This window comes from Argentina silus (genome assembly GCF_951799395.1).
Source record: "Argentina silus genome assembly, chromosome: 18".
Taxonomy (NCBI): Eukaryota; Metazoa; Chordata; class Actinopteri; order Argentiniformes; family Argentinidae; genus Argentina; species Argentina silus.
Genome location: NC_139672.1, coordinates 5,575,386 through 5,602,700, shown reverse-complemented (window position 1 = coordinate 5,602,700; position 27,315 = coordinate 5,575,386). Strand labels below are relative to the sequence as shown.

The following is a 27,315-nucleotide window of genomic DNA, read 5'->3' as shown; positions in this document are numbered from 1 at the left end:
AAGGGAAGTAACAGTGTGTGTCTACTTTGTAAAGGGGCCTCTCAGTCAGTCATAGATCTCGCTGACTTTTACAAGAGCGCTGGCTCTCTGGAGCCAATCAAGAACACATCTAATTTACGCACTGAAATGTGTTACTGAGAAACTGTAGTCAAATGAAAACAAGAAGGATACCAACAGAATCTGAATCTCTGTACCAAGTCGACATTTAGGGATTTATCATGTTGCGTTTCTTCAACCAAAGTCTACTAAAACACAACAATTACAGTAGGTCTAACTCTCCAAAGAAGGAGAACAAGAAAATATCATAAATCATCTATTTTTCATCAACTCAACTCAACTTTCTTTTTTTTTTAAAACCTACAATTCTTCAGAATGGTTATCATCACCATTCTATTCTTTCTTTACAAATCAACACGACAACTGTATAACAGTTGGTTTCCCCATGACAAAACACAGTCATAAAACAAACAGTAAGAAAGCCTTTTCCAGAACAACCAGGCACCTTCAAGCACAACTCAACTCTGACAGATGGATGGAGATGGAACTGGAGTGCAGGGTTTACCTGCCAGTTTGAGACTGCTGCCTCTCTGCGGAGAGGGGATTTGTGTCTGGTAAAACGCTAAAATAAAAGACTGGTTTAGCATTTGCATTTTGAACAGTTCCTCCTAGGGGGGTGAGATAATACCTAGGACAATCTACCCAGAATGCCTTTGGGTGGGAGAATGTTCACAGTGGCAGTCTGAATTGAGGGGGGATCAAGTATACAGGACCCCTCAGTGTAAGTGGAAAGACATGCTGAGTTGTCTGGGGTGTCTGTGAAATTTGGCTCTGTAGGAGTGTGTGTGTGTGTGTGTGTGTGTGTGTGTGTGTGTGTGTGTCTGTGTGTGTGTGTGTGTGTGTGTGTGTGTGTGTGTGTGTGTGTGTGTGTGTGTGTGTGTGTGTGTGTGTCAAGTAACATGTCTGGAAAGACATGCTGAGTTGTCTGGGGTGTCTGTGAAATTTGGCTCTGTAGGAGTGTGTGTGTATGTGTGTGTGTGTGTGTGTGTGTGTGTGTATGCTGAGATTTTTTACAAAACCTCATAAAACTATAACTTCTTAACCCTTGTGTGGTCTTCGGGTCAAATTGACCCGTTTTAAATTTTTACTTGAAGAAAAAATATACAAGGAAACATTTTTTCAACCTGAAACTCCATGGCCTTGGCTTATTTACTGTGAAGAACATGTCAAAGAAAAAAAATCATTGAGTGCACATGCTACACCCCCCCTACACATTTATGTCCTTCACAAGGTCTTCGGGTCAATTTGACCCGCATATACACAGAGACACACAGACTCACAGAAACATGCACACACACACTCACTCACACACATACAAACACACACACACACACAGAATCTGCACAATGTTGTTACAAAACATTCTGGGAAGCCAGAGGGAGGAGACCCTGAGAGACACCAGGGAACACGGGTGGTACTGGATATGTCACAGGGCCTCAGTGGCCACAACATCACTTGGGATAATTTTTTCACATCGTACAGCCCGGGACAGGAACTTCTCAAAAGAAAGCTGACAATGGGTGGAACAGTCAGAAAAAATAAGACAGAGCTCCCACCTCAGCTTCTAACTGTAAAGAACAGGCCAGTCCATTCCTCCCACTTTGTGTTTACGGCCAACATGGCCCTGGTATCCTACATACCCAAAAAGGGCAAAAATGTGATGCTTATGAGCACTGGTGACACCGCACATACAGAGGAGACAACATGTGCCCAGGAACCCAGCTTCTCTAGCCATAGTGAGGAGGGTGGAGGAGGCTCCTGCTGTCCCACCTGCACGACCCACACAACCACAACCTCCAGTGCCTGAAGTAAGTGTCCTGTTGTTGTTGTTGTTGTTTATGTGTGCATGTATCTGTGTGTGTGTATGTTTCTGAGTATCTCTGTATGTATGTGGGTCAAATTGAAATTGACTATTAGAAGATGTGGTGGGAAAAAAATCCTGAACTAATAAAGTATTTTCATTATTCTAGATTGCAGCTGGTGGCAACAAGAGGAAGCACAGCGAGGTGTGTGAACCCTCAAAGGACTCAAAGACACAAACCACATGCAGAAACTGCTAAAAGTCTGTAGTACACATACTCTCAAATTGTATGTATCCAATATTATTTCAGAATTGCTTGAAAGATGTATTTTTCAGTGTACTGTATTTCATTGACAGTGAATAAAGCATTTCGTTCATGTTTTGTGTTTCTATTTATTGTAAATCATCTCAAATTATTTTGGAGACATTTTTGAGAGATGTATTTCATATCCAGTGACTAAATCGATCTAAGTTTGGTTCTCGTGTTTCTATTGTCGTTCATCACCTGTATTTGCTTTTCACAGCTTTGATTATAATAAGATAAAGATGAAAATCAAATGAGAATATCTCCTCAAAAATAATAAACATCAATGAAAACATTGTTTCATTTCAACTTTTCAGAGATAAGCATTCCACCCAAGTCCTTATTATAGCAGATCTTTTACATAAATTATAACTTTATCACAAAAAACGAATTACACTTCCACTGTTAAATATGATCTAGCAGAGATTAATTGCAAATATTAATCATACATGTTATCTATATTGTTTGGAATTGAGATAAAGACAATATATGTTAAAGAGTTTTGAATGGAAATTTGTATTTTTGTATTGCTTTTAAAGCCCCAATAATGTCCCGGGTCAATTTGACCCGAAGACTTCCAAAGGGTCCAAAAAGTGAAGACAATACGAGGGTTAAAGTCATACTGCAATTTGGTATAGCTGAGAGGGAGACAGAAACAAGGTAGCCAACAATGTCAGTTATTTTATGAGAGGGAGACAGAGAACCAATAGAGCCAAAACAATGTCAGTTATTTTATGAGAGGGAGACAGAGAACCAATAGAGCCAAAACAATGTCAGTTATTTCTGACACAGTCAGAGACAGTCCGTCAACAATGGCCAAACACTGTTTATCAAACCGTGATGGGGTTGACTTCAACTCATCTTAGTGGAATGTCTAAAACTGACAAACACAAAGTAAACTCAGACTGATCATATCATGTCTCAAACAAAAGTCTGTTTTTGATTTAATTAAAAGACAAACCAGGTGCCTGGAACGTGTTTATTTGTTGAGATGTGCAAGTGCAGTGTTCCTGTCAGTTTTTTAATAAGCCAAGCATTCTCATTTTAAATTAGAAATGCTTGAATAAGAGTAAGAATCAGTCATCTAACAATCTGTCTTGGGCATGCAGGGTGCTTCGTGAGAGGCACCACTAATCCTGCTAAATAACGATTCTCAATTTTGTTGTTTACCATCATGCGGATGAATAATGTGGTGCAAAATGTCATATTCCCCATCTGCATCTATTTTGTAATTGTCTTCAAAGAAGAAAATGCCAGAACATACAGTAAGTAAACATAACAGGGAAATTTGTGTGTATTGTTCAAGCCAATATAGCAGTGTTTCCATCTCAATTCTAAAAACAACATACATTTTCTTCCCTTACTGTTGCATTGCTTTTGGAACAGGAACGTTTTACTTGTGATGACTGTGATGTACAGTTGATTTACTTACTTTTGACGAATGTACTTGTAAATATTGTAAGTATTGTAAGTCGGTCTGGACAAGAGTGTCTGCTAAATATATAGGTTGAATAAAATATCAATGTTGTTTATTTTGTCCAAAAGGGACACTTCCGATTTACAGAACAGCCACTAATCAGAGGCTAGATGATGAGCTGGTGCTCTGTGAGAACTGAAATCCACTGTCAGTGATTGAACTATACCATTACAAGTAAATGAGGACATAAAAGACTCAACTGATGAAATGATGGGATCATTCAATACGTAATTTCTTTTTAATCGTTCTGTGACGCCATTTTCCCTGCAATTACGTGCGGAGGATTCTGAAGGACACCTGCTTTTTTTTACGCTGTCCTGTTGATGTCATCAACCCGGGGTGTTGTGGCGATGACGGCCCGCACAATCCTAATTACCTTCAGTGAAATGACACAGTTAGTAATCCACAATTATAGCTCTGCAGTGGCTTTGACTGATTAATAAGGCAGTGTGTTACCAGCACTTTCCCCCTGATGGCTGAAACTCCTGTGACACTGAAAAGGCTATTTACAGTTAGAGGTTTTATGATTCGCTGCCCTGATATAAAACGGGTATATAGTATGCGTGCTGCATACTGATGATATTTAACAATATAGAGTGCATCCGCCTCTGGGAACAGACAGCCAAAACCAAATAGAAACCCTTATAGACTTTGTATGATGAGAGATAAGACACACAGATTGGGTAAGAAAGGATTACACGTCATGAGAGCTTAGCCCTTACATAAGGTAAACAATTGCTGTACTTGCACGCCTGATTCAATGGGATAATGTGTAAAAGTTATTCACAAAAAAATCCTCTCCAAAGCAATTTCCCTTGGGATGTCTGTCTTGAGATGAGATCAGATTCAATCTCCACAAACATCTCTGGGCGATGCCTCAGACAGAGAGAGAGAGAGAGAGACAGAGACAGAGAGAGAGAGAGAGAGAGAGAGAGAGAGAGAGAGAGAGAGAGAGAAGAGAGAGAGAAGAGAGAGAGAAGAGAGAGAGAGAGAGAGAGAGAGAGAGAGAGAGAGAGAGATTTCTATTTCCATTTCCATTCAGCATCAATGGCCCAAGGCTGGGTAATGGATTGAGCTATGAACACTCTGAACAGCTGATAAATAAAAAGGTGTAAATTCGTTCCACACCTAACAAAGAGGTTTGGAAAACTAGGAAACTAGGAATGACATTACCTCTGATCCTTCTTTGTGAATATTGGACACTCTCTCGTTAATAACATACCCCATACCCAGATGTCCTATTCTTGCATCCAACCCACTTTGACAGAATTCATATTTAAACTAATATCAGAACATTAGCTAGTTATAGTCATAAGGCATAATCTCTGAACTCAAAACAACAGATGCTGGCCATTAAAACCCAGCTTGCTCAAAAAGTGTTTGTCATCCATCTCTAAACCACTATTGCATACAGTTAATCGCTCTCTTCTAAACGGTGTATTTCCCCGATCAGTTTAAATGGGCTAAAGTTATTCCTCTTTTTAAATCTGATGATCCTTCTGTATTCTCCAACTGCCGACCAATCTCAATTCTCCCATGCCTCGCCAAAGTAGTAGAAAGGTTAGTCTACAATCAATTTATGAGTTTCTTTTCAGAGAATAATCTCAAATTTAACCACAATGTTTTATTTAATTAACATTTTGTTGGGATACTTTTCTGTCTCACAATGCAGATTTTACACTAGCCAAAAATGTCATTGCTCTTATTGTTTTATAACTTTTGGGAGGAGGCTTCTCAACAAGTCCTACCGGGTTTCTTAACTACATCCAGCTCTACTGCACCAACCTGTCTTTGCCCGTCTCCCTCTTGAAGAGCTCGTCAAACTGCAGCATCTTCTGCCAGGAGATGATGTAGACCTTGAGCTTGGGCAGCACCTGGTTCATCAGCCGCAGGTTGTTGTACACCAGGCCTTTACCATCCCTCCTCATGTAGCTACTGGGACCCCAGAAGATGAAGACCGTGTCCTGGCTGGCGTTGAGCAGTTCATGGCGGCTGCGTAGAACCCTCTGCATGCTGGAGTGGGCGATGACGCGCAGGGAGGTGCGGCGGCCCACATCTCGGCCGTAGCCCCTGGCCGTGGGGGCGTCGTTCATGCGGATGACACACTCAGCCTGGTCGATCTCGTCTCCACGGCCACCGCCGGTTAGGTGACCTGAGCTGGTTACCAGGGCGCAGCTATTACAGTGCATCTTGAGAGGCTGAGAGAGAGAGAGAGAGAGAGAGAGAGAAAGGGGAGAAAGATGAATGGTTAAAATGCCTTAGAGAAATACATTCTGCATCAGCACAGTAATGTATATCCAGCATAGCAATATGCAGGCGAGAAATGTGCACCTCAAGGAAGACACACCTGTATGAGGAAGAGAAAGCTTTGTTGACAAATTCATTCTGACAGGGGCTGTTGGCTAGCATGGCTTGTCATTGCCTCACAGCTGTCAAATACCTTTGCTTCTCACCAAGGCTTTCCCCTGAAACTCTTTCTCTAACACACACTTAGAAAGTCACGCCTACACACACACACTTACAAGGTACACATCCATCCCCATGATACACACACTCTTCTGTATGGTAGGCTATATTGCTATGCACATTTTCATATGAATTATTCAGCATATCTGAACGACCCCATTGTCATTCATAGGGGGCTAATCCCTGATGTGTAGATATGGATACAGAGTGATTGCATGTATGCAGGTGTATGTGTGTGTGTGCGTGTGTGTGCGTGTGTGTATGTGTGTATGTGTCCAGGTCTTCCCCCTGGAGGTGTTCTATTTCCAGTGCATTGCTCCAAGACAGCACTCTGCTCTTTAAATCAATGATATGCAAACTAGGCCCCGAAAAAACCCCTGTAACATATACTGAAATATCTCCTGAGCAAGAATATGATAATTATTTATATTCTCATAACCATAACAATAACAAACGATGACGGCGTGCAGCTCCCTGGGGACGTCTCCTAATAAGATGTTATTACCATACATGTTTTCTTCAGGCATGTCTTTGGCTTAGTATTGGACTACTGTAGGCTTGGATCCAGGTGGTTAAGGGGGTATCTGACAGATAGAGAGAGAGGGGGACACTGAAAGGGTGTGAGAGACAGAGAGAGAGAGAGAGAGAGAGAGAGAGACGGATAGAGAGAAAGAGAGAGAGGGGAAAGAGAAAGAGAGCTACTGTATAGAAGCAGAGCGGTTCTACTGACATAGTGTTTGATGAAGCATTGGCCTAATGAGGTCCTAGTGGTTCACAGCACAGCTCTCCCTTCCTGTCCTCCATGGCCCTCTCTAGCCTAGCTTGACAGCCTATCCTCCAGGGCATCACACGCACAGACACACACACACACACACACACACACACACACACACACACACACATATATACACACACACACACACACACACACACACACACACACACACACACACATATATACACACACACACACACACACACACATATATACACACACACACACACACACACACACATACATATACTGGAGCATGTCAGAGGCAGCCCATTCTATACTGTAAGTGGGTACATAGGCTTCTGTACCAAGTTTTTAAGTGGGTCCACTGGCCAGATTGTGCTCTCTGGGAAGGTACTGTGGCTATTACAGAGAAGGATGGTAGTATGGATGAGGCTCTCTATCTCAGGTGAAACTGCATGACCCTTCCAACAGGGTGGCTGAGTTGAGACGATGCTGTCAGTGATGCATGGGCAGTTTACCTGTTGCCTACTTGAAGCCTAGTACGGAGCAGGGGAGGCTGTTGGAGGTAGAAATCGGAGGATAGGCTCATTGTAATCAGCATGGAATGAAATGTATTGTTTTCAATATAATTGTTGGGTATTTGAAGCTGTTGCTCCCTGTTTTTAGCCAAAAATGATAGGCCTATATTGTAACAGAGCCTTTGCGCAAACGCGGACGCTGCTGGTGGCGCTAGGGGGTGTGTCAACTGATGGCACCTGACCTGTGTCAACATTGTCATGAAGAAGCCTCTATTACCACTACTCCACCCGCCTAAGCGCAGACAAGACAGCACTCCAGCGCTGTGGTATTTTCACCTGTTACCACCGACACAAATTGGCGACACGCCTGCGCTTGGACCTGTGTCCGTTTTGCCACCGGGCTGAAAATAGAGCACAAAGATTTGTTCAACTTGTAGCAGAGACAGTGAGCTGACCTGGTTTCATTACTAAGCCCAGCCATTCAGCACCCGTGGCCCAGCAAGAGAGCTGAGCTCACAGACAAGACCGGCAGACTAAATCAGTCATATCCCTACTCCGTCTGCCGGATCGCCGGGCAGCAGGCCACTCTTCCTTATTCCACTGGCATTTCAAGCAGCATCCGCCAGAGAGCCTGTCTTTCACCCAGCTGTCACGTTGCACATCACTGTGTGGCCAGACTCCCTCCATGAGTTAAAGGAGGAAAACGTGATCTTAAGGGCTACAGAGATTAACCTTGGGAAAGCATAAGGGCCTCAAAGAGGAGGTTGGAGTGGCTCACATCACCAGGGAGGTTGGATATCTTTGAGAACACAGCGGGGGTATTGCTCTGACAGTTAGCTTAGCATAGTCGTGCTGTCTAAATCCAACAGAGACACACGTACAGAATTTAGACTCAAAGCTGCTTAAACTTGATTGCTCTGTTCCACTCTGTCTTCTGCACTTGTGGTTTAGATCAGGCTTAACTTTTACCTTGAACTCAATGAATGTTATTTTTAAATGATATATTCTGTAATTACACATCAGGAGTGCAACGTGACCGTAAACTGGAAAATGCTAGGTGACAAACCAATAGCCCCAGCAAGTCTGGAGAGTTCAATACAATAGGGAATGTGTTTTGAGAAAACAGACGTGTTGTTTCCAAGAAATATGCATAATAAACAAGAAAACCACCAGTATCAGTATCTGTCACCTGACAATTCTAGAATTATAGTTCTCTACATCTCTACTAGTGACTCAGACGCAGGAGATACTCGAGTGTCATTAGACAGGACAGTAACCCAAAATAAAAGGTGTAGAGACAGGGAACTTAGTGGCGTAGCACACTACTGCGCATACCACGTAATCGCAAGGTTCCTGGTTCGATTCAGACCCTCGAAATATCTTGCATGTCATCCCTCCTCTCTCTCACCCATCCTTCCTAATGCCCTAAAAACATTACTGTAGAGACAGGAATAATGATAACTAATAATACATTTTATTTGTAAAGCACTTTTCATTTTCATTTTCATCATTTGAACAATCTGAAGGGCATAGAGCTGAGTGCATTTGAAAATAGATAAACAGAAAAACAAGCAATACAGTATTAACAACAAAGAAGAGTACAGGAAGCCCTGCCTGAAGAGGTGATATTTTAGTCCTGATTTGAAGGAGAGCGTCTGTGCTGTCTTGACCATTATAATTACAATGTGATTGTAAGATTATGCAGATCTGCCTGTTTGATTATCCCAGTGGTCAGCACTGTGCCCTTCTGTAGTGTTACTGCCCATGGGCACGAGTGGTAATTGGTATTAAAATCTCACAAGGTTTTATGTGATTAAATCTGACTTTCATTTCCTTTCTCTACTAGCTCATGGAGGACCTCCCTGAGGAAAGATTAGAATATAATCTTAAACAATTTTACAATGAGTTGAAAGATTAAAGTACACTGTGGATTGTTTTGGCCAGGGTACGTCAATGCTGAGAACGTTATGTATGAAAAAAAAAGCTTCAAATAAAGGTTTCAGCATTATTACCCTCAAAGCAAAGACCATAGCCTTAGGCAGGTGTTGTTGATCTTAGGGTTAGGGTTAGGGTTAGGGTTAGGGTTATCCAGTGAGAGAGGACACAGGATGGGCTTTGGTGAAGAAGCCTGGTGTTCTAGAGCGGAACAGACAGGAACAGTGGTGAAATGGAGGCTAAGAACAGTGAACAGCACTGCTGTGAGGCAGCAATCCTCCTACCCAGCAGGACACATGTGTCATTCTCCCACAACACAATACAGCGCTTTGTCTCCCCAGACCTCTCTGGGCTCTCTTAAAGCTGCCTTTTGTTTCTAAACTGGAGTCATAATGTCTGTGAATGCTGTTCACACTGAGAACTGGAAATGTGCAATGCTTGATACGAGAGAGAGAGAGAGAGAGAGACAGAGAGAGAGGGAGAGAGAGGGGGAAGGGGGAGAGAGAACGAGAGAGACCCAGTAGGACAGATATCAATTGTGGTCGATAGCATCAAAAGAGAACAAGAGAGAGAGTAAGGACCAGGAGAGAGGGGTACCAATTAGACTCAATAGCAACAGCTAAAAAACCAGATATTGCTTTAAAAGCACTATTGAAACTAAATCAAACTGCGTTTCCATTGTGCAGACAAGAGCCGGGCGGATGCTCGGGGACAGAGTGGATGGAAGGGATCTGCTGGGACCGGCCGGCTGCTCTACGCGTCTGCCCAGACATCAGAGGGACTCAGGGAAGAGACACCACCGAGACCTAATGAAGGAGAGGAGGGGGGCGGGGGGGGGGGGTGGAGGGGGGGGGGGTGGATGGATGGTCGCTACCGAAACAGAGGCAATTAACAGAGTTCCACTGATCGGTGATCATTCCCAGGGATGGCAGCTGGAGCTAGAGCTCCGCCCATCCCGCTGTGAGCTCTTAATTGGGACACCATTTTCTGAGAGTCCCCTTGAAAAAAAGACAACTTTGATGGAGGGCAATTATCTACTCTGGAAATGACTGCACCTGACCTGAATGGGACTGATCAGATAGGTCTGCTGAGGCTGAGAGATGGTTTTAGTGATTCAGTATCGGGGGGATAAGTGACACGAACACGGTTGATCTCTTGTCATGAGGTTGTTAAAATGAGAACTGATATTATTCAGTTTTTTGAAGACGAAAGCCAGATTTGTGGCAAAGCTCTGATCTTCATAGTAAGAGGGAATGAAAGACAGAACTTGACTTATACTTTGAGCACGGTGTGTGTGTGTGTGTGTGTGTGTGTGTGTGTGTGTGTATCTCTTTGTATCACACACATGATTGACTGATCTTGTACTGCTATTGACGAGGACCAGATTAAAGCAGGCATATCTAAGCCTGAAAATCTGACCGAAACATCACATCTCCTTCTCATCTCCCAGTCAACATCTAAAACGACATCAAATGTCAACCTGTGACCAAACAACAAACACTACCCCAGTCCCCGTCTAGTCCACTATTCAACACTGGGCCACACACAGACACCATATCATTAACGTGCACTTGTAACACAAGAGAAGGAGAACACTGGGAACAACAGTACACAGTGAAACTAGTCTCGTAACCTCCATGAAATCCATGTCTTCAAACATCGTGTACACAGTGAGTGACCCTTGGAATACAACACAAGCTCCCTCTTGGCAGGAGGCCTCATTTATATGTGTAGCAGCAGGCAGAGATCAACCCTCTGTGTCAACTCTGGAGAAGTGGTTGAGACTTGCAGGTTGCAACCCAATCTTTCTCTTAATTGGCACAATATTGTTCTCTGCCTGCTGCCTGTACTGGTCATAAAACAACCAGTCACCTGATCCCTCACACCCTCCACCCACAGACAGAGAGAGAGAGAGAGAGAGAGAGAGAGAGAGAGAGAGAGAGAGAGAGAGAGAGAGAGAGAGACAGAGACAGAGACAGAGACAGAGACAGAGACAGAGAGAGAGACAGAGACAGAGACAGAGACAGAGACAGAGAGAGAGACAGAGAGACAGAGACAGAGACAGAGAGACAGAGAGAGAGAGAGAGAGAGAGAGAGAGAGAAATACTACTGCCGAGAGGCCATGAAGACATTCCCTGTTGGGATGATTGCCTTGGCATGAATACAAAAGATGGGGTGCAATTTACGGGGCCGAAAGAATCTTCCCTCTCTGAGCTGAGATAACCGGTGGAGACATACAGCAGAGAAGGTAGAGGAATAGCAGGGAAGGGTGAAAGAGTGGGTGTGTGCGTGTGTGTGTATGTGTGTGTGTGTGTGTGTGTGTGTGTGTGTGTGTATGTGTATGTGTGTGTGTGTGTGTGTGTGTGTGTGTGTGCATGTATGTGTGTGTGTGTGTGTGTGCATACATGCATGTGTGTGTGTGTGTGTGTGTGTGTGTATGCGAGTGTGTGCTGTAATGGTTGGAAGGAAGAAGGAATTAGGCCTGTGTTTCAGTCGCTGTTGAAGGCAGGCATAATTGTTCCATGTCCAGATTCACCATGTCGAACTCCTATCCCCCCAGTTAAAAAACTTGGTAAACCAGGTGAACCAACCCAATGGTGCTTCGTGCAGGACTTAAGAAAAGTCAACAACTTGGTCCAAACACATGCTCCCATTGTCCCTGATCCGTCAACAATCATGTCTCAGGTACCATCTAACAGTAAAGTGTTTAGTGTGGTAGACCTAGCTAATGCATTTTTCTCAGTACCTGTGGCTAGGAGCTCACAGGACCGGTTCAGCTTTGAATTTGACAATAAGCCATCACTTCTCCAATTCTCAGCAGAAGGCCATAAGGCCAGCCTCTCCAAATTACAGTTTGCTCAGACAAAGGTCAAATACATAGGGCATGACATTTCACAGGCTGGTAGAACGTTAGGGACAAAGAGAACACAGGCCATCCTGGATATTCCAAAACCAGTCAGTAAAAAACAAGTAATGTCTTTTTAGGCATGACAGGCTACTGTAGGCAGGGGATACCTGATTACATATGCCATTTAGCTGACACTTTTATCCAAAGCGACTATATGGTCCCAGCGGGAATCGAACCCCCCTAAGCGTTGTTAGCACTCTGCCAACTGAGCCACAGAGGAGCACAGCATGCTCAGTCGTTACAAAATCTGGCACGTGGCCATGGCTTAACCCCAAATGACAAAGTAACATGGACTGAAGAAGCTTTAAAAAGCTTTGAGGAACTGAAACAACAACTGACTGTAGCCCTGACATGACTAAGGCTGCCTGACATGACTAAACCACGCACTCAAATAGCTGATGAGTAGGGTGGGTATATGACTTCAGTGCTATTACAGGAACAGCGAGGGAAGATGCGTCCTGTCGCATACTACTCAAGCAAATTAGACTCAGTGGTAAGTGGGTTACCAGCATGCTTAAAAGCAGTATCAGCAGCATCCATGGTCGTTAATTGGTCACGGGGGATTGTGGCCTATCGACCTCTAACACTGCTGCTGCCTCACGGGGTGAATGAAATTTTGTTGAAACAAAACACCAGCCATTTCTCCACCCCTCGTTTGTTACATCGCCAACATTTGTTGTTGTCTCTGCCAAATGTGGAAGCAAAGCGCTGTACTGTTCTTATCCCTGCAACCCTTCTGCCCACACCAGATGATGGTGAATCACATGACAGCCTGGCGCTAATAAGCAAGCAAGTGACTCCTTGCCCAGATCTGACTGAAACGCCCATACCAAACTGCGACATGATTTTGTATGTAGATGGATCTGCGCAAAAACACTGCCACAAATGTATCAGTAGCAGCATATGGAATAACCTCTGATAATGATGTAATTGAATCGGCAAGACTACCGGGCCATTTATCAGCACAAACAGCCGAACGGTTTGCACTAACAAGAGCAAGTGTATTAGCTAAAGGCAAAACAGTTACAATTTACACTGACAGCAGGGATGCATTTGGTGTATGTCATGATTTTGGTACCCTATGGAAGAATAGGGGTTTCCTCACATCAACAGGTAAATCCATTATGCATGCCCAACTTGTAACTAACTTGCTTGATGCTATCTTGCTCCCTAAACAAACTGCTATCTGCTAGTGTGCTGCTCATACAGGAGGAAGTGATACCGTGTCGCTGGGGAACGCCTGAGCGAATGCAGCTGCCAAAGCCGCAGCATCAAGTAACGCCGCCCCTGTCTTACAACTTGTAAAACACGCTGAATTAACACCCACAGCCTCAATTGAGGATCTAATCAAATGTCAACAGGATGCTTCTCCACAGGGAAAAGTGATGTGGAACAAAGGAGGCACTTGTACGAACGGGGTCTGGTTTGGCCCCACAGGAAAACCATGCTTACCAATATCACTGTTTCTAGGTTATGCAAAGTTGTCACATGGGAAAGACCATGTGTCAAAAGGAGGGATGGTAGACCTTGTAAACAGATATTGGCACACTTACTCATTCTCAAATGAATCTCAAAATGTTTTTGTGAACTATGTCTAATCACAACATTGGCAGGGGACAACAGAGAGCTCAATTCCAGTCATCCGGTGCCGGCTGGCCCGTTTGATCATGTCATGATGGGTTTCATTGAACTAACCCCATATGAAAAGAAAAAGTACTGTCTGGTAATTGTTGACATGTTTTTAAAATGGGTTAAAGTTTTCCCCACAGGAAAAGCTGATGCTATGGCTGTAGCTAAAGTATTGAAAAGAGAAATCATTCTCAGATGGGGAGCGCCTAGGAAAATACACTCACCGGTCACTTTATTGCGTACACCTTGCTAGTACCGGGTTGGACCCCCTTTCGCCTTCAGAACTGCCTTAATTCTTTGTGGCATAGATTCAACAAGGTGCTGGAAACATTCCTCAGAGATTTTGGTCCATATTGACATGATAGCATCACGCAGTTGCTGCAGATTTGTCGGCTGCACATCCATGATGCGAATCTCCCGTTCCACTACATCCCAAATGTGCTCTATTGGATTGAGATCTGGTGACTGTGGAGGCCATTGGAGTACAGTGAACTCATTGTCATGTTCAAGAAACCAGTTTGAGATGATGTGAGCTTTGTGACATGGCACGTTATCCTGCTGGAAGTAGCCATCAGAAGATGGGTACACTGTGGTCATAAAGGGATGGACATGGTCAGCAACAATACTCAGGTAGGCTGTGGCATTTAAACAATGCTCAATTGGTACTAAGGGGCCCAAAGTGTGCCAAGAAAATATCCCCCACACCATTACACCACCACCACCAGCCTGAACCGTTGATGGATGGATCCATGCTTTCATGTTGTTTACGCCAAATTCTGACCCTACCATCTGAATGTCGCAGCAGAAATCAAGACTCATCAGACCAGGCATCGTTTTTCCAATCTTCTATTGTCCAATTTTGGTGAGCCCGTGCAAATTGTAGCCTCAGTTTCCTGTTCTAGGCTGACAGGAGTGGCACCCGGTGTGGTCTTCTGCTGCTGTAGCCCATCTGCTTCAAGGTTTGACGTGTTGTGCATTCAGAGATGGTCTTCTACAACCTTGGTTGTAACGAGTGGTTATTTGAGTTACTGTTGCCTTTCAATCATCTCGAACCAGTCTGGCCATTCTCCTCTGACCTCTGGCATCAACAAGGCATTTTCGCCCAGAGAACAGCCGCTCACTGGATATTTTCTCTTTTTCTGACCATTCTCTGTAAACCCTAGAAATGGTTGTGCGTGAAAATCCCAGTAGATCTAACCCTAACCCCAACCCTTGAGACCTCTTCACCCCTGTACAAGTTCTCTCCTGTTAATAAAAAAAATAAAAAAATAAAAAAAATAGGCTTCTGGCATTACGACTGCCAATGGCCCCTGGTCTGAGCATTGATTACTTTGTCTTATGATGACTGTTGGATAGATTATTCACTTACAAATGTATTTGTTGTAAGTCGCTTTAGATAAAGGCGTCTGCTAAATGCCATAAATGTAAATGTAAAAGTCACTTAAATCACCTTTCTTCCCCATTCTGATGCTTGGTTTGAACTTCAGCAGGTCGTCTTGACCATGTCTACATGCCTAAATGCATTGAGTTGCTGCTATGTGATTGGCTGATTAGATATTTGCGTTAACGAGCAGTTGAACAGGTGTACCTAATAAAGCGGTGTATGTAGTGATAACGGCAGCCATTTTGTAAATAACAGCATCCAACTATTATCACAGCAAAAAAAAAACACTGTTCATACCACCCTCGGAGCGGAGGGGCGGTGGAAAGAGAAAATGGCACAGTAAACACAGGCACTCACGGCGTATGAAGTGCTCATGGGGAGACCAATGGAGACGGGGAAGCGTCAAGCCCAGTGGAGAGACCCCCGCTGGCAGCAGAAGAATGCAACGAGGGTATGTTGAACTACAAGGTTCCGAGTTCTATACATTCACAGGTGAAAGCAGCGTTGCCATGGCTGCTGGAAGGACCCTTGCAATCCCTCCAGCCAGGCAACTGGGTGGTCTTCAAAGGTGAGTAGGAAATACTGGCATGATGAGAGGTGGCGAGGCCCAGACCAGGTTCTTCTCTGCACCAACTCAGTGGTAAAAGTTGCGGAACGCATCCCCTGGGTCCACGCCAGCCACTGCAAGAAAGCACCACCACTGGAGCCAGAGCCAGACAAGGAGGAGACGCCCCAGCCGGACCAGGGTAGCCAAACCCTGGAGGAGAACAGCCCCACCTAACCAGAGTGACCAGGGAGATACACTCCAACAAGAGTCATGTGCTAGTAACCTCTGACTCCAACACAACCTGCAGAGCAGCCCAGAGATGGAGAGGAAGCGCCCCTGGCATCTGTTCCGGTGGACTGGGATGTTCCCTGCGATGAGGACTCTGCAGTCTAGTGATCATCTCCTGCCTCATTGTGATCCCCACTTTTTGGCTTCTAGAAGGAAAGGTCCTACGGCAGGACTCAAATAGCAGCCGTTCCACCCCTGCACCCACACACACCGACACCTCTCCCTACACCTACTACCACCTCACTCCCACATGGCACACCGACTCTAAAAAGGACCAGGACTGACTCTAGGCAAATTAGAACAAAGAGAGAGACACAAATTGCTATCCACACCCACAGAGATGGGCATAGCGGTATCAATACGTTTCTGGCACTTAGCATGAATCACACACGTAGAATGTTTCAGATCCCTGACCTCTATCCCATCCCTGACTATGAAGTTATGACTAGAACACAGGACTGTGAGTAAAAGGACTGACACATGCTGATTTCACTTTTTTTGTTTTTTTTGGTTGATCAGCTGAATGATCAAAAGGAGGGAATGTAATGGTTCAATTAGTATCTGTACTATGAAATGCTAGTAAGCGTTAATAATGTTGATAATGCTAATCATTTAAGCATTTAATCATGTAAGCATTAAACATGTTTGTCTATAACAACTGTGTGACCTGAGAGTCTCCCTTTGCTCATGACTTGAGTAGACAATTAGAATAGATAAGTACTGTAGAAGTATTGCTTATGAACTGTAGAGAAGCAGAAGTAGAATAGAGAAGTAGAAGTTGTTTATGACAGTTAAGAATATGTGAAAGACCCAGTTGTTTGAGATCACCCCACTGTTTCAATGTTGAATTACAGGTGTGTGTGTGTGTGTGTGTGTGTGTGTGTGTGTGTGTGTGTGTGTGTGTGCGTGCGTGTGAGAGAGATGGTTACCAGTTCCTTTCTCTCAAGGAGAATGGTGACAGAGCGGTGGAAGAAGGGGGTGAGAGGGGGTAGGGAGGAGGAGGGGAAAAATGAAAGGCAATCTGATAGATGAAAAAGAAGAGCAAAAAAGAGGAGTGGCTGTCAGAAAGAAGTGCTTTAGAGAGATAGAAAAGTAGGGCAGGGCCTTTGGAGAGGCATTAGGGATTTCTGTGGCATTCTGTGAGAATGGTTAAGATAGCACATTCTCTCCGTTGCAACAAAGTAGGATATAACTACTACACTCAGGTTTTTGCAAGCAATCGTTAAAGATAAGAGAGAGGAGATAGGAGATACCCTCTAAAAATTAATTTGGGCACTGTATTCTACCTTGCGGTAATACTGACATTCCCATTAAAATCTATGTATTCCCACTGAAATCAATGTATTTACATTTAAATCAATATTCCTTGTAAAAGGAGGTGATTGGGTGGGTGTCAAACCAACGTGGGTACGGTTGTTGCTAATGGTTTCCCATGATTTCCCAACATGTGGTTTGTTTTTCAGATATCAACATGTTGTCAAGTTGGTCTAAAATCAGTAGGCTATGCTCATATTACATACAGTTTCTGACTGTTGAAAACAATTAACCAAACAAACCTTTACAGTAAGATCTTGTGAGACTAATGGGTAAAAGAAAGTAAAGGCTTAGGCTAGCTCTATGCTCTATGTGCTGTAACCATTACAGATTCAGATCATGTCCAGCCTCTCATCCAGGGAAAAGTCCCTTTTTATACAAGATTCAAGGAATTGAAAATTAAACTGTAAAGATAGAGGAGCAGTATAATCCTAGACTGGTTATTCTGTTGAATATATGTAAGAGAAGAGAAGCTGCGAGAAACTAAATCTGACTATGGCACTGTTTGCTGTCAAATTTAAATGGACAAATTGGATGCAAACAGCAATTTGACACCTACAGAACTTCCTCAAGAGTGGTAAATCTCAGAGAGAACGGGAATAATACAGGTCTAATGATCCCAAAGGAGCAATTAGTAGTGTACTTCCATATTTCAGCAGTTTCACAAAACTTGAAAACAAAAGCCATTCATTATACATACTGCACCAGCTATATGTCCTGATTGTCAAAGACAAATAAAAGTTTACTCAAATGTCCAAATGTGCTACTTAAAAAGTGTGATAATTTCTAGTGTGACCATTTATCTGCAATTGTAAAAGTAATTTATCATAGTCACTAAGGGGGGTGAAAGTAAACAGTCCAGTGGAGGCTGGTGGAGATAGAAATCAAAGGATGGGGTCATTGTAATGCATGGAGCCCGTCCTCCGATTTCAACCCCCACCAGCCTCCTCTGCAACAGTCAAGCTGTCAAGGCCTCCTGGGGAAGAGGGAGATTGATTTCATGTTGGCAATCAGAACACAACTGGGTGTCTTGTATGAATGAGTGGTGTGTGTGTGTGTGTGTGTGTGTGTGTGTGTGTGTGTGTGTGTGTGTGTGTGTGTGCGCGCGCGCGCTCGCCGCAAGATGGAATAACTCATGATGTAGGAGTCTATGATTCTGCCGAAAGAGAGGTGTGAACATGTAATTCAAGAAGGGCTTAACAGTGCTACTGTGTGAACCAACTGGCAACTGGCTGGAGGAACCAGACCTGACAACTGGCTGGAGGAACCAGACCTACCATGACCTACCATTGAGCATCAATTGTTACATAGTCCCTAAGTGAATACAGTAGCACATTGTGATACAAGGAGCAACTCATGTTTACTACCAAGCAAATGGCTATTTATTTCCTTAACATCCATGCACCTAAGATTAGAGAAGAACTGGTGATTGTGAGCACTTGAAATAAGAAAAAAAACAACCATACAGGTAGATTTACATCAAGAAACCTGTACGGGTTTGTGAGCAGCAGGGGAGGCTAGTGGAGGTAGAAATTGGAGGAAGGGCTCATTGTAATGCATTGAAACGGAATGAGGAAAGGTATCAAACTAAGTGTGTTTGATACCATTCGTCGTTCTGTTCTGTGCTTCTGGTTTCTCAGGCCAGCAGGTTAGTAACCTGGGTGATGTGCCTCCCACACAGACACACAGGCCTCATTAGTCTCATCTGGTGTCTTCCTCCCCACAGGAGTCGACTCCTCCCCACACCCCCTCCTCTGCCTCCTCCTCTGCCTCTGACAGGGAGTTATCCAACACCTCTTTATCCCGTAATGAGGCTGATAGGCCTCTTTCACAATATCTCGTTCCTCACCGAAGGAAGGAAAGGAAGGCGTGTGTGCGTTTGATAACCATCTGTGTCATGTTGGCAGTGTTTTGCGGATCTCAACAGGGTATTAGGAGGATTAAGATTGTTATTGATATTGGTATAGTTGGTTGTTGCGGTTCTGCTAGGTAATTCGACTAGCATCAGATGCTATCATCGTTAGCACCTTTGTTGAATTAGTAATGAGATTGGTAGAAAACAGTGACTTTTTATGCACAGGGGGAACATACAAGATGAGGAAATGGAAATGGCAATACTTATTATTATTATTATTATTATTATTATTATTATTATTATCTGATACATTGGTTACAGTATTGTTTTCTAAAAACATAATTAATCCAGAATGCTGGAACCAGAATGCTGGAATATACAGCCTTTGTCACCTGTTCATGAGAAGTAATTAACCTTTAGTTTCTGCAACAATGACAACAATAGCATCATGCATCTTTTACCTCCACCTCGTTGCATCCCAAACCCCGGTAAATTATCCCGACCCTGCATCGGAAAAATGATCCAGACTTGTTTAACCCTACTGTGGCAGCACTTCTCTGCACCTTAAAAAACAAAGCCCAGAATGTTTTTTTATTACCTAACTTGGTTTACTGGACTCCAGCCATAGCTTACAATGCAGCACAGCACACAGACACACATTCACAGCCCAGGGGCATGAAAAGAGAAATGCCTACACATCAAAGAATCCATTTCACACAACAGAAGGTTTAGTTCCCATGACGAAACCCCTGCTGTTGATCTTTGAGTAAGAGATTCTACTTAACCTGAATTGACTTCCCACGGGAGATGGGGAGGCTCTGCATGAGTTCAATAAAGTGCTTACTCTTCAGCACTGTGTGGACGTGTAATCAGGAGGTCTGTCAAGGAGTGTTTGAGACTAACGCGCCGCCATCGATGCTCAACCATGCGACAACATCTCCTCAACATCAGCCAGAGATGTCAGTGGTGTCTATCATCAATGTTACACTAGGTTACACATGGACATCAAGCACAGTGTTTGAGGATGTAAGTTGGAAAAACGTATTTGTGCTATGTCATCCATTTGCACTGTAACCTATTAGTCTTGACACACCATCCTTATGACATCCACGGTCCAGGGCAGCCTACTTTCACATCTTGGTCCTAACGTTGCAATTTTAGAGCAAAATGGCTCCTTTTCTCCTGGGGAGTAAAAGAATGTCATTTGGAAAGTTTCAAGTCTCATAATTAATAACAGCTACATACAATATGTTGCTAATCTGTGGGGAAATGCTATCGGCATATGGAGGGAGATTACACAGAAACACAAACAATACTTTGATCATTCTTCTCTCAGCGTGAAGGACACGCTCATCAATCATGCCTAAATGGCTGAGTAATATAGAGGTAGCACAGAGGGAGAGAGAGGGAGAGAGAGAGAGAGGGAGAGGGAGAGAGAGAGAGAGTGTGTGGGAGAAGGAAAGAGAGAGAGAGAGAGAGAGAGAGAGAGGGAGAGAGAGAGAGAGAGAGAGAGAGAGAGAGTGAGAGAGAGAGTGGGAGAGAGAAAAGAAAGGCTTTTTAATGTGATGCATTCATCCGCGCTTACCCTGTCTTCGCTCTCTCCCAGGACTAGAAGTCAGCCATTTATCTATCTGTTGCCGTCTTGCCAGCGGTATCATCCATTTATCATTGTTTAACCTTTTAGGCTCCTTCTCTCACAAGGCCGCGTATGAGGGAACGCCTGCCGGCTGGGCTTACGGATTGCCAAAAGGTTAAAACATGAAATTCCCATTCTGCTCACGACGCACACCATCAAATCTTTCTGCCACCACTTTCTTTTGTGTTGAAAATGTTTGAGTTCACCAGTGATTCCCTAACCAGGAGAATGCCAAAAGGCACAGAGCGCGAGATTACCCCGTCATGGGAATGCTTCAAGAGAGAGAGAGAGCGCTCCCTCTCATCCATAATTGCTTTTCAGGCCTGTGCTTGGAAAGAGCCTGGAGCTTGGGTTTGTTTGGCAGTGGAGAAATGCACCGGAGATAAGCTGGAATCCAAGGATGAGGGGCTACAGGGACCAGTGTGGCACAATGAAAACCAGCACATTGTTTCCATTATTTGAAAGTCACAGGTTTTAGTTTTGTCATTCTCTCTGTATGCTTTCACATAATATGAAAAAATAAGGAGGTAACACTTAACACTTTACATGAAGTTGCCCGTATATGTAAGTAACTAGATACAGAATTAATAACTGTAGTATTAACATTGTACTTACATACTGTTACTATGTAACTGCTATATAATTACAGTCTAGCGGTATTGGTTATTACACAAGGGGAATGCACTGGGATATTTGGCGTCACCTTTGACTATTTTTAACATGTTAAAGAGTTATACTGTTATCTACTGGATTGCCAGGGAGAGAGAGTTTTGACATTGATCAAGCAGACTGGCCAATCACATAACCACTTGTGTAATAACTGATACTGCTAGACTCTAATTATATAGCAGTCACATAGTACTGTAGTTACTATGCAAGTACAATGTTAATAACACAGTTATTATTGTGCAGTTACACATTCTTGTTATTGTGTTCTTGTTATTATATAACTTGTGATTACTATTATTATTATGATTACTATTATTATTATTATTGTAGAGAACAACAAATCACACAATGCAGAGAAAGGCAATTCAGTGTATGGCTGCATGGTCCATGACTCAGACATGGCTATGGACATGTGATATAATGATTATCCATTACAAACATTGCCAATGCAGCATGGGAATTTATTTGGATGACATTGTTTTTGACTGTTTAATTCATGGTACTTTTTTGTCTTCCACATAATAAACAGTGCAGAAATGTGCTGCTTGTAGAAAACCCATATGCCCATACATACAAGAACAGCAATGGGGTGTCTTTGAATATGTCTCCAAGCTGCCAATACCAAGCTGTTTACACTGGAAATCTGCTAGCTCCAGACGGCTCATTGTTGATTTTCATCTTTGTATTGTATCAACTGAACATGTAGCACAGCATGTGGGTTTGTTACTGTATTTTGATGGATATACAATACTGTTCATACACATATGACCTGAAAACACCCTTGACCATTGAACAAGCCTAAGCTTTACATGAAAGAGGCATAACTACCTGCGGTAGACTTAAAGGCCTAATTGGCAAGTTGTTGTGTTGGTATCCAGCTGGTTGATGGCCCTAGAAGAGATCCTAATGAACGGTGAAAAATGGCTTTCTCTATCAGAGAAAAAAACAGCAACAAGATGTGGCCGCTTGTGAAATAATGAAATATGAAACATCTCACTCCTCCAGCTGTCAACACCAGAGCCGTTACTGAGGTGCTCCTATATATCTTCCTCTGGCACAGATGGTTGGGTTCTCCTTGAAACTAAACTACAGTAACAAACATGACTGAACCCAAAGTCATGAAAGTCAAAGAGTCTTTCAACATAGACATGTACAGTACTTTGTCCTTCACCTACACTGTGCTGTAAACAAAGCAGGTCTAGAGAATCTTATGAAACTTCTTATGTGACTTTGATGTTCGAGTCTGCAAAGCAACCTGCGTTCCTCCTACTTTAGCGTGGGTTCGTGCTACAGTACGAAGGAGTACTTTTATGAGGTTTTTTTGCTGTTTTCTGCACTGATGTACAGAGCTGCATCTTCCATCACTCCCTGTGCTCTTGCTGTCCAACCATGTTATTTCAGCTGTGTGTCTGCACGACTCTGTGTGTCTGAGAGGCAATCTGAGAGAAGTGGCTGTGCTCTCTCTTTTTGTTCTCCACAGAGAGGAGAGGCAGAGTGGCTCCAATCCTCCTTACACTGGAGAAATCAAACTCAGGGATGGTGTGTAGAAGCAGAAGCTATTCCCCTGGCAGCTCTCTCTCTCTCTCTCTTTCTCTCTCTCTCTCCCCTCTCTCTCTCTCTCTCCCCTCTCTCTCTCTCCCATCTCTCTCTCTTTCTCTCCCCTCTCTCTCTCTCTCTCTCTCTCTCTTTCTCTCTCTCTCTCCCCTCTCTCTCTCTCTCTCCCCTCTCTCTCTCTCTCTCTCTCTCTCTCTCTTTCTCTCCCCTCTCTCTCTCTCTCTCTCTCTCTCTCTCTCTCTCTCTCTTCCCTCTCTTTGAATGTAGATTAGTTTGATGTTTTTGCTATGGCAAAAAGAAGGACCCAGGAGACCGAGAGGGGACTGTAGAATGCCAGCTGGGAATGGTTTTGCAAATGTCTTTAAAAAGGATGATAATACAGAATTGTCAACAAAATGCACATGCAAAGGTAAATGTGTGCACAGGGATAATTGTTATCACTGATTGCTCAATAGGATTTGCATTTATTCTCAGTACCTTAATGAGAGACAATGGTGTGGTGTGAGCGTATTTAAAATCCTTGCTCGTGGAGAGTGGCAGGGGTATTCCTCCTTGTTTTTGGAACTCTCTTACTGACAATCTAAGGGCTGTTCACTGTTGGAGCTTTTAAAGCAGGCCTTAATCTTTTTCGACTGACCTACCCTTCCTCCTGATCGCTGCTCTTATGATAAGGTTATATATATATTTGTTTAGCTTTTTTAATTTATTTTTATTTTTAATATCAATAAATTCTTGTTATTATTATTATTATTATTATTATTGTAGAGAACCACAAATCACACGAGGCAGAGAGAGACAATTCAATGTATGGCTGCATGGTCCTCATCAATACCAGTATTTCACACTCAATTAATTGGACCTTTGGAATGATTGTGAATTTGACATGACTCAGACATGGCTATGGACATGTGATATAATGATTATCTATTACAAACATTGCCAATGCAGCATGGGAATTTATTTGGATAAAATTGTTTTTGACTGTTTAATTCATGGTACTTTTTTGTCTTCCACACAATAAACAGTGCAGAAACGTGCTGCTTGTAGTAAACCCATATGCCCATACATACAAGAACAGCAGTGGAGTGTCTTTGAATATGACTCCAAGCTGCCAATACCAAGCTGTTTACACTGGAAATCTGCTAGCTCCAGACGGCTCATTGTTGATTTTCATCTTTGTATTGTATCAGCTGAACATGTAGCACAGCATGTGGGTTTTATTACTGTATTTTGATGGATATACAGTACTGTTCATACAGTACATGGGCCCATTGTATGTTACTGCACCATAGGAATGCTATTGTTGTCTGTAATAGAGGATTTCACAGTTGCTTAAAGGATGTTCAGTAGAGCCGTGGCCTTTAATTGGTGTCCCTTGTCTCCAAAATGTCAATAGGTTTATGGCCAGAAGGAAAAAACACAGGAGAATAAATTGGACGTTTATTTTTTATGCTCTGCTGCCCACATCAGAGGGGAAAAAATCAATACTTATCCATACGCTGGGTTGTACTGAAGCATTACAGAGGGATCCTCATCAAATCAAATGTGCTCGGTCACTGAATATTGACATTTCAGAGAGAAAAATATTTCCGCCTGGCTGGACATGGGTCATGGAAATGGGTGACTCATGGTAAATATGTGTGTGTCAGTCAGTGTGCACTGCATAAACCGTGTGTTGATGTTGATTCACTTGCAAAGGGCAAGGCCAAACATCAACCATACATTACAGCCAAAATCCAATCTACAAAACAAATATTGACCACAACTCACGTCACTGCCATATAATATCTCCTAGTCCAGGCATGAATCTAATCTGTACAATAAACAACACATTAAACTGGAGAAGAGATGTGACTGACTGACTGATGTGAAGTGAGATATGTAGCCTATGTATATGCATAGTTTCAGCAGTGATCCGTTCTGCTTTATTTGCACTACCTTGGGTTTCCATTGATCGCTTTGTAAATAGACGCCAGTCGATTGCCCTACAGTGACGTCAGGCCTCACCTAGGTGTAACTCCCCTGGGTGTATCAATTAGACATTAAAGAGTGCAGTGAAGGATTTCATTTGCGCCCTAAGCTGATATTGGTAACGACAGGTGTGTATTGAGTGCAGCGCTACCCTGGGCCTGTGTGTGTGTGTGTGTGTGTGTGTGTGTGTGTGTGTGTGTGCGTGTGTGTGTGTGTGTGTGTGTGTGTGTGTGTGTGTGTGTGTGTGTGTGTGTGTGTGTGTGTGCAGGTGTGTATTAAGTGCAGCGCTACCCTGGGCCTGAGAAAATTGTGATAAATGACAGAAGCAGAGAGGAAAGAGCTGTGCAGATGACTGCCGAATAATTCATTAAATTACACCTATCACCAATAGACAGGGGGAGGGGGAGGGGGAGGGAGGGGGAGAGGGAGAGGGAGAGGGAGAGGGAAAGGGACAGGGACAGGGAGGGAGGGAGGCATATGAAAAAGCATGAGAGAGGTTTGATGCACTGTTTATTGGCAGAAGAAAAGCCCTTCATAGTCTCTCTCTCTCCTCAGCCGCGTATTACATTAGTCATCAGACTAATCTTGTCTTGCCATCTCTGCTTACCTTGTGGTCTATGATGCCAGTGTATCCCTGCAGCACGGGAGGGTGAGGTTTCGGCTTGGGCACTTTGACGGGGGTTTTGGTGGTCGGCTCTGTCTGTCGGTTCCGCGTTTCGTTCGCATCTCTGGAAGCGTTGCTGAAACTGGTGTTGTACACAAGGAACAGGCTGGCGCACAGAGTAATCACCAAAAACACGGCTACCCCATGGCGCTGGAACAAGGGAAAGAGACAGATGCTGACAAATTAGCCGCATTACAGTAGGCTCACTGTAGACATTACCCCCACACAAGACTGAATGATTTAGGCTCCCTGGAGTGTCTGTAGATATCAAGGAATGCTGCTGCTATGAACTGCCGAATGTGCGCGGCAGATATTTTGTCCTCAAAGGGGTAGACCAAATACAGAATAAAACGAAACTTCACAGATTATCTATGATGAATACACAAGTAGGCCTACACAACTTCAAGATAAACACCATGGAAGTTCCGAGGGAATTACAGATGTTCAGAAGCCTACAGGCTGCGGTGGCCAATCCTGTAATTTTCCCGTCTTGCCCAGCAGCACGTTACAGGTGGATCAAATGCTTGTCAAAACCAATCATGGTTTCATCATCAATCATCATCGATTAGGCTACATTTACAGCAAATATGATCAACTATATGCTACTGCACACAATTGTTTTATTTTTTCATGAAATATATGCTCTCTTTACAGTAGGCTAAATGGTGTTGTTGTACCGTCCAGTGCATGCATTACGCAAATATCAAATAATTAAAAATGGGCAAACATTATTTCTATTAACATTATTCAAGTGTGTATGAAGACTTGCTGTAAAAGATAGTTAAACATCTGGGCAATAATGTCCTTTTCTTATAAGAAATTCCCTATTTCTTTATAATCGCACAGCTGGCTGTCTATTGTCTCCTTCTTTTGATCCGACAGTGTTCAGCATTATGGCGATTAAAACATGCAATACTTCAAGAAGAATGATTAATTTGAACAGAAACAAACAACTGTAGTTTAAAAAAGCTGTTACCATAGGTGTCTTCATTTTGCGGCACGCTGTCTTATTTCCACGGGTCTCCACATGTGGGTCCACTTTTCCTCATGGTATGGTACGCAATTTATAAAGACCTCGCATGTCGTATCAGCCTCACATCAACACAGTGCAGTGCATGGCTTCTAGCTGTATGTCAGATTACCGCCCGTGTGGATGGACTGGAACCCAAGCGCAATTCATAGAGAGAAGGCGACAGATGTTGGCTGTTGTAGTACTGCATGGTCTTAAAGTCCACCAAGTTTGAGGATAGACACCAATGCAACACTGATTTGAGAGATTTTGGAAAGAAGTGTGCGAGGCAGGGGAGCAATTAATCAATTAGTGAATCTAAATAGGCCTACCTGTTGTTGTCTCATCTTGATGATAGATGCTGGGTTTATTATGGTCTAATGGTAGGATACAAATTGAATAATCCATTGACTTGTTGAGAGTGGAGTGCTGGTGGGAGAATGGTAGGCCTATTCAATACAGGTAAGGTAGCTGACATGTTACATTGGTACATGTGACTTGGAGCTCTGGTGCACTGCTGCAAAGGTTGTTGCAGAGGTAAGCTAGGGGCTTCTTGCATTGCCGTACGCTGTCATGCCCTGACACCTGGA

At 43.4% G+C, this 27,315-nt stretch overlaps 1 protein-coding gene across 1 annotated transcript in view; it reads right to left on the bottom strand.

Annotated features, from left to right (window-relative positions):
* Positions 1-26,813, bottom strand: part of st6galnac5a (ST6 (alpha-N-acetyl-neuraminyl-2,3-beta-galactosyl-1,3)-N-acetylgalactosaminide alpha-2,6-sialyltransferase 5a) — a 29,166-nt gene extending 2,353 nt beyond the window's left edge. Inside the window, exons 1-3 of the mRNA XM_083689799.1 lie at positions 26,693-26,813; positions 25,660-25,866; positions 5,425-5,837 (exon numbers count right to left, since the gene is read on the bottom strand). Coding sequence (XP_083545925.1) covers positions 5,425-5,837; positions 25,660-25,866; positions 26,693-26,707 — 635 coding nt within the window. The 5' untranslated portion in view covers positions 26,708-26,813. The remainder of the gene's footprint in view (positions 1-5,424; positions 5,838-25,659; positions 25,867-26,692) is intronic.
* Positions 26,814-27,315: the final 502 nt, after the last annotated feature.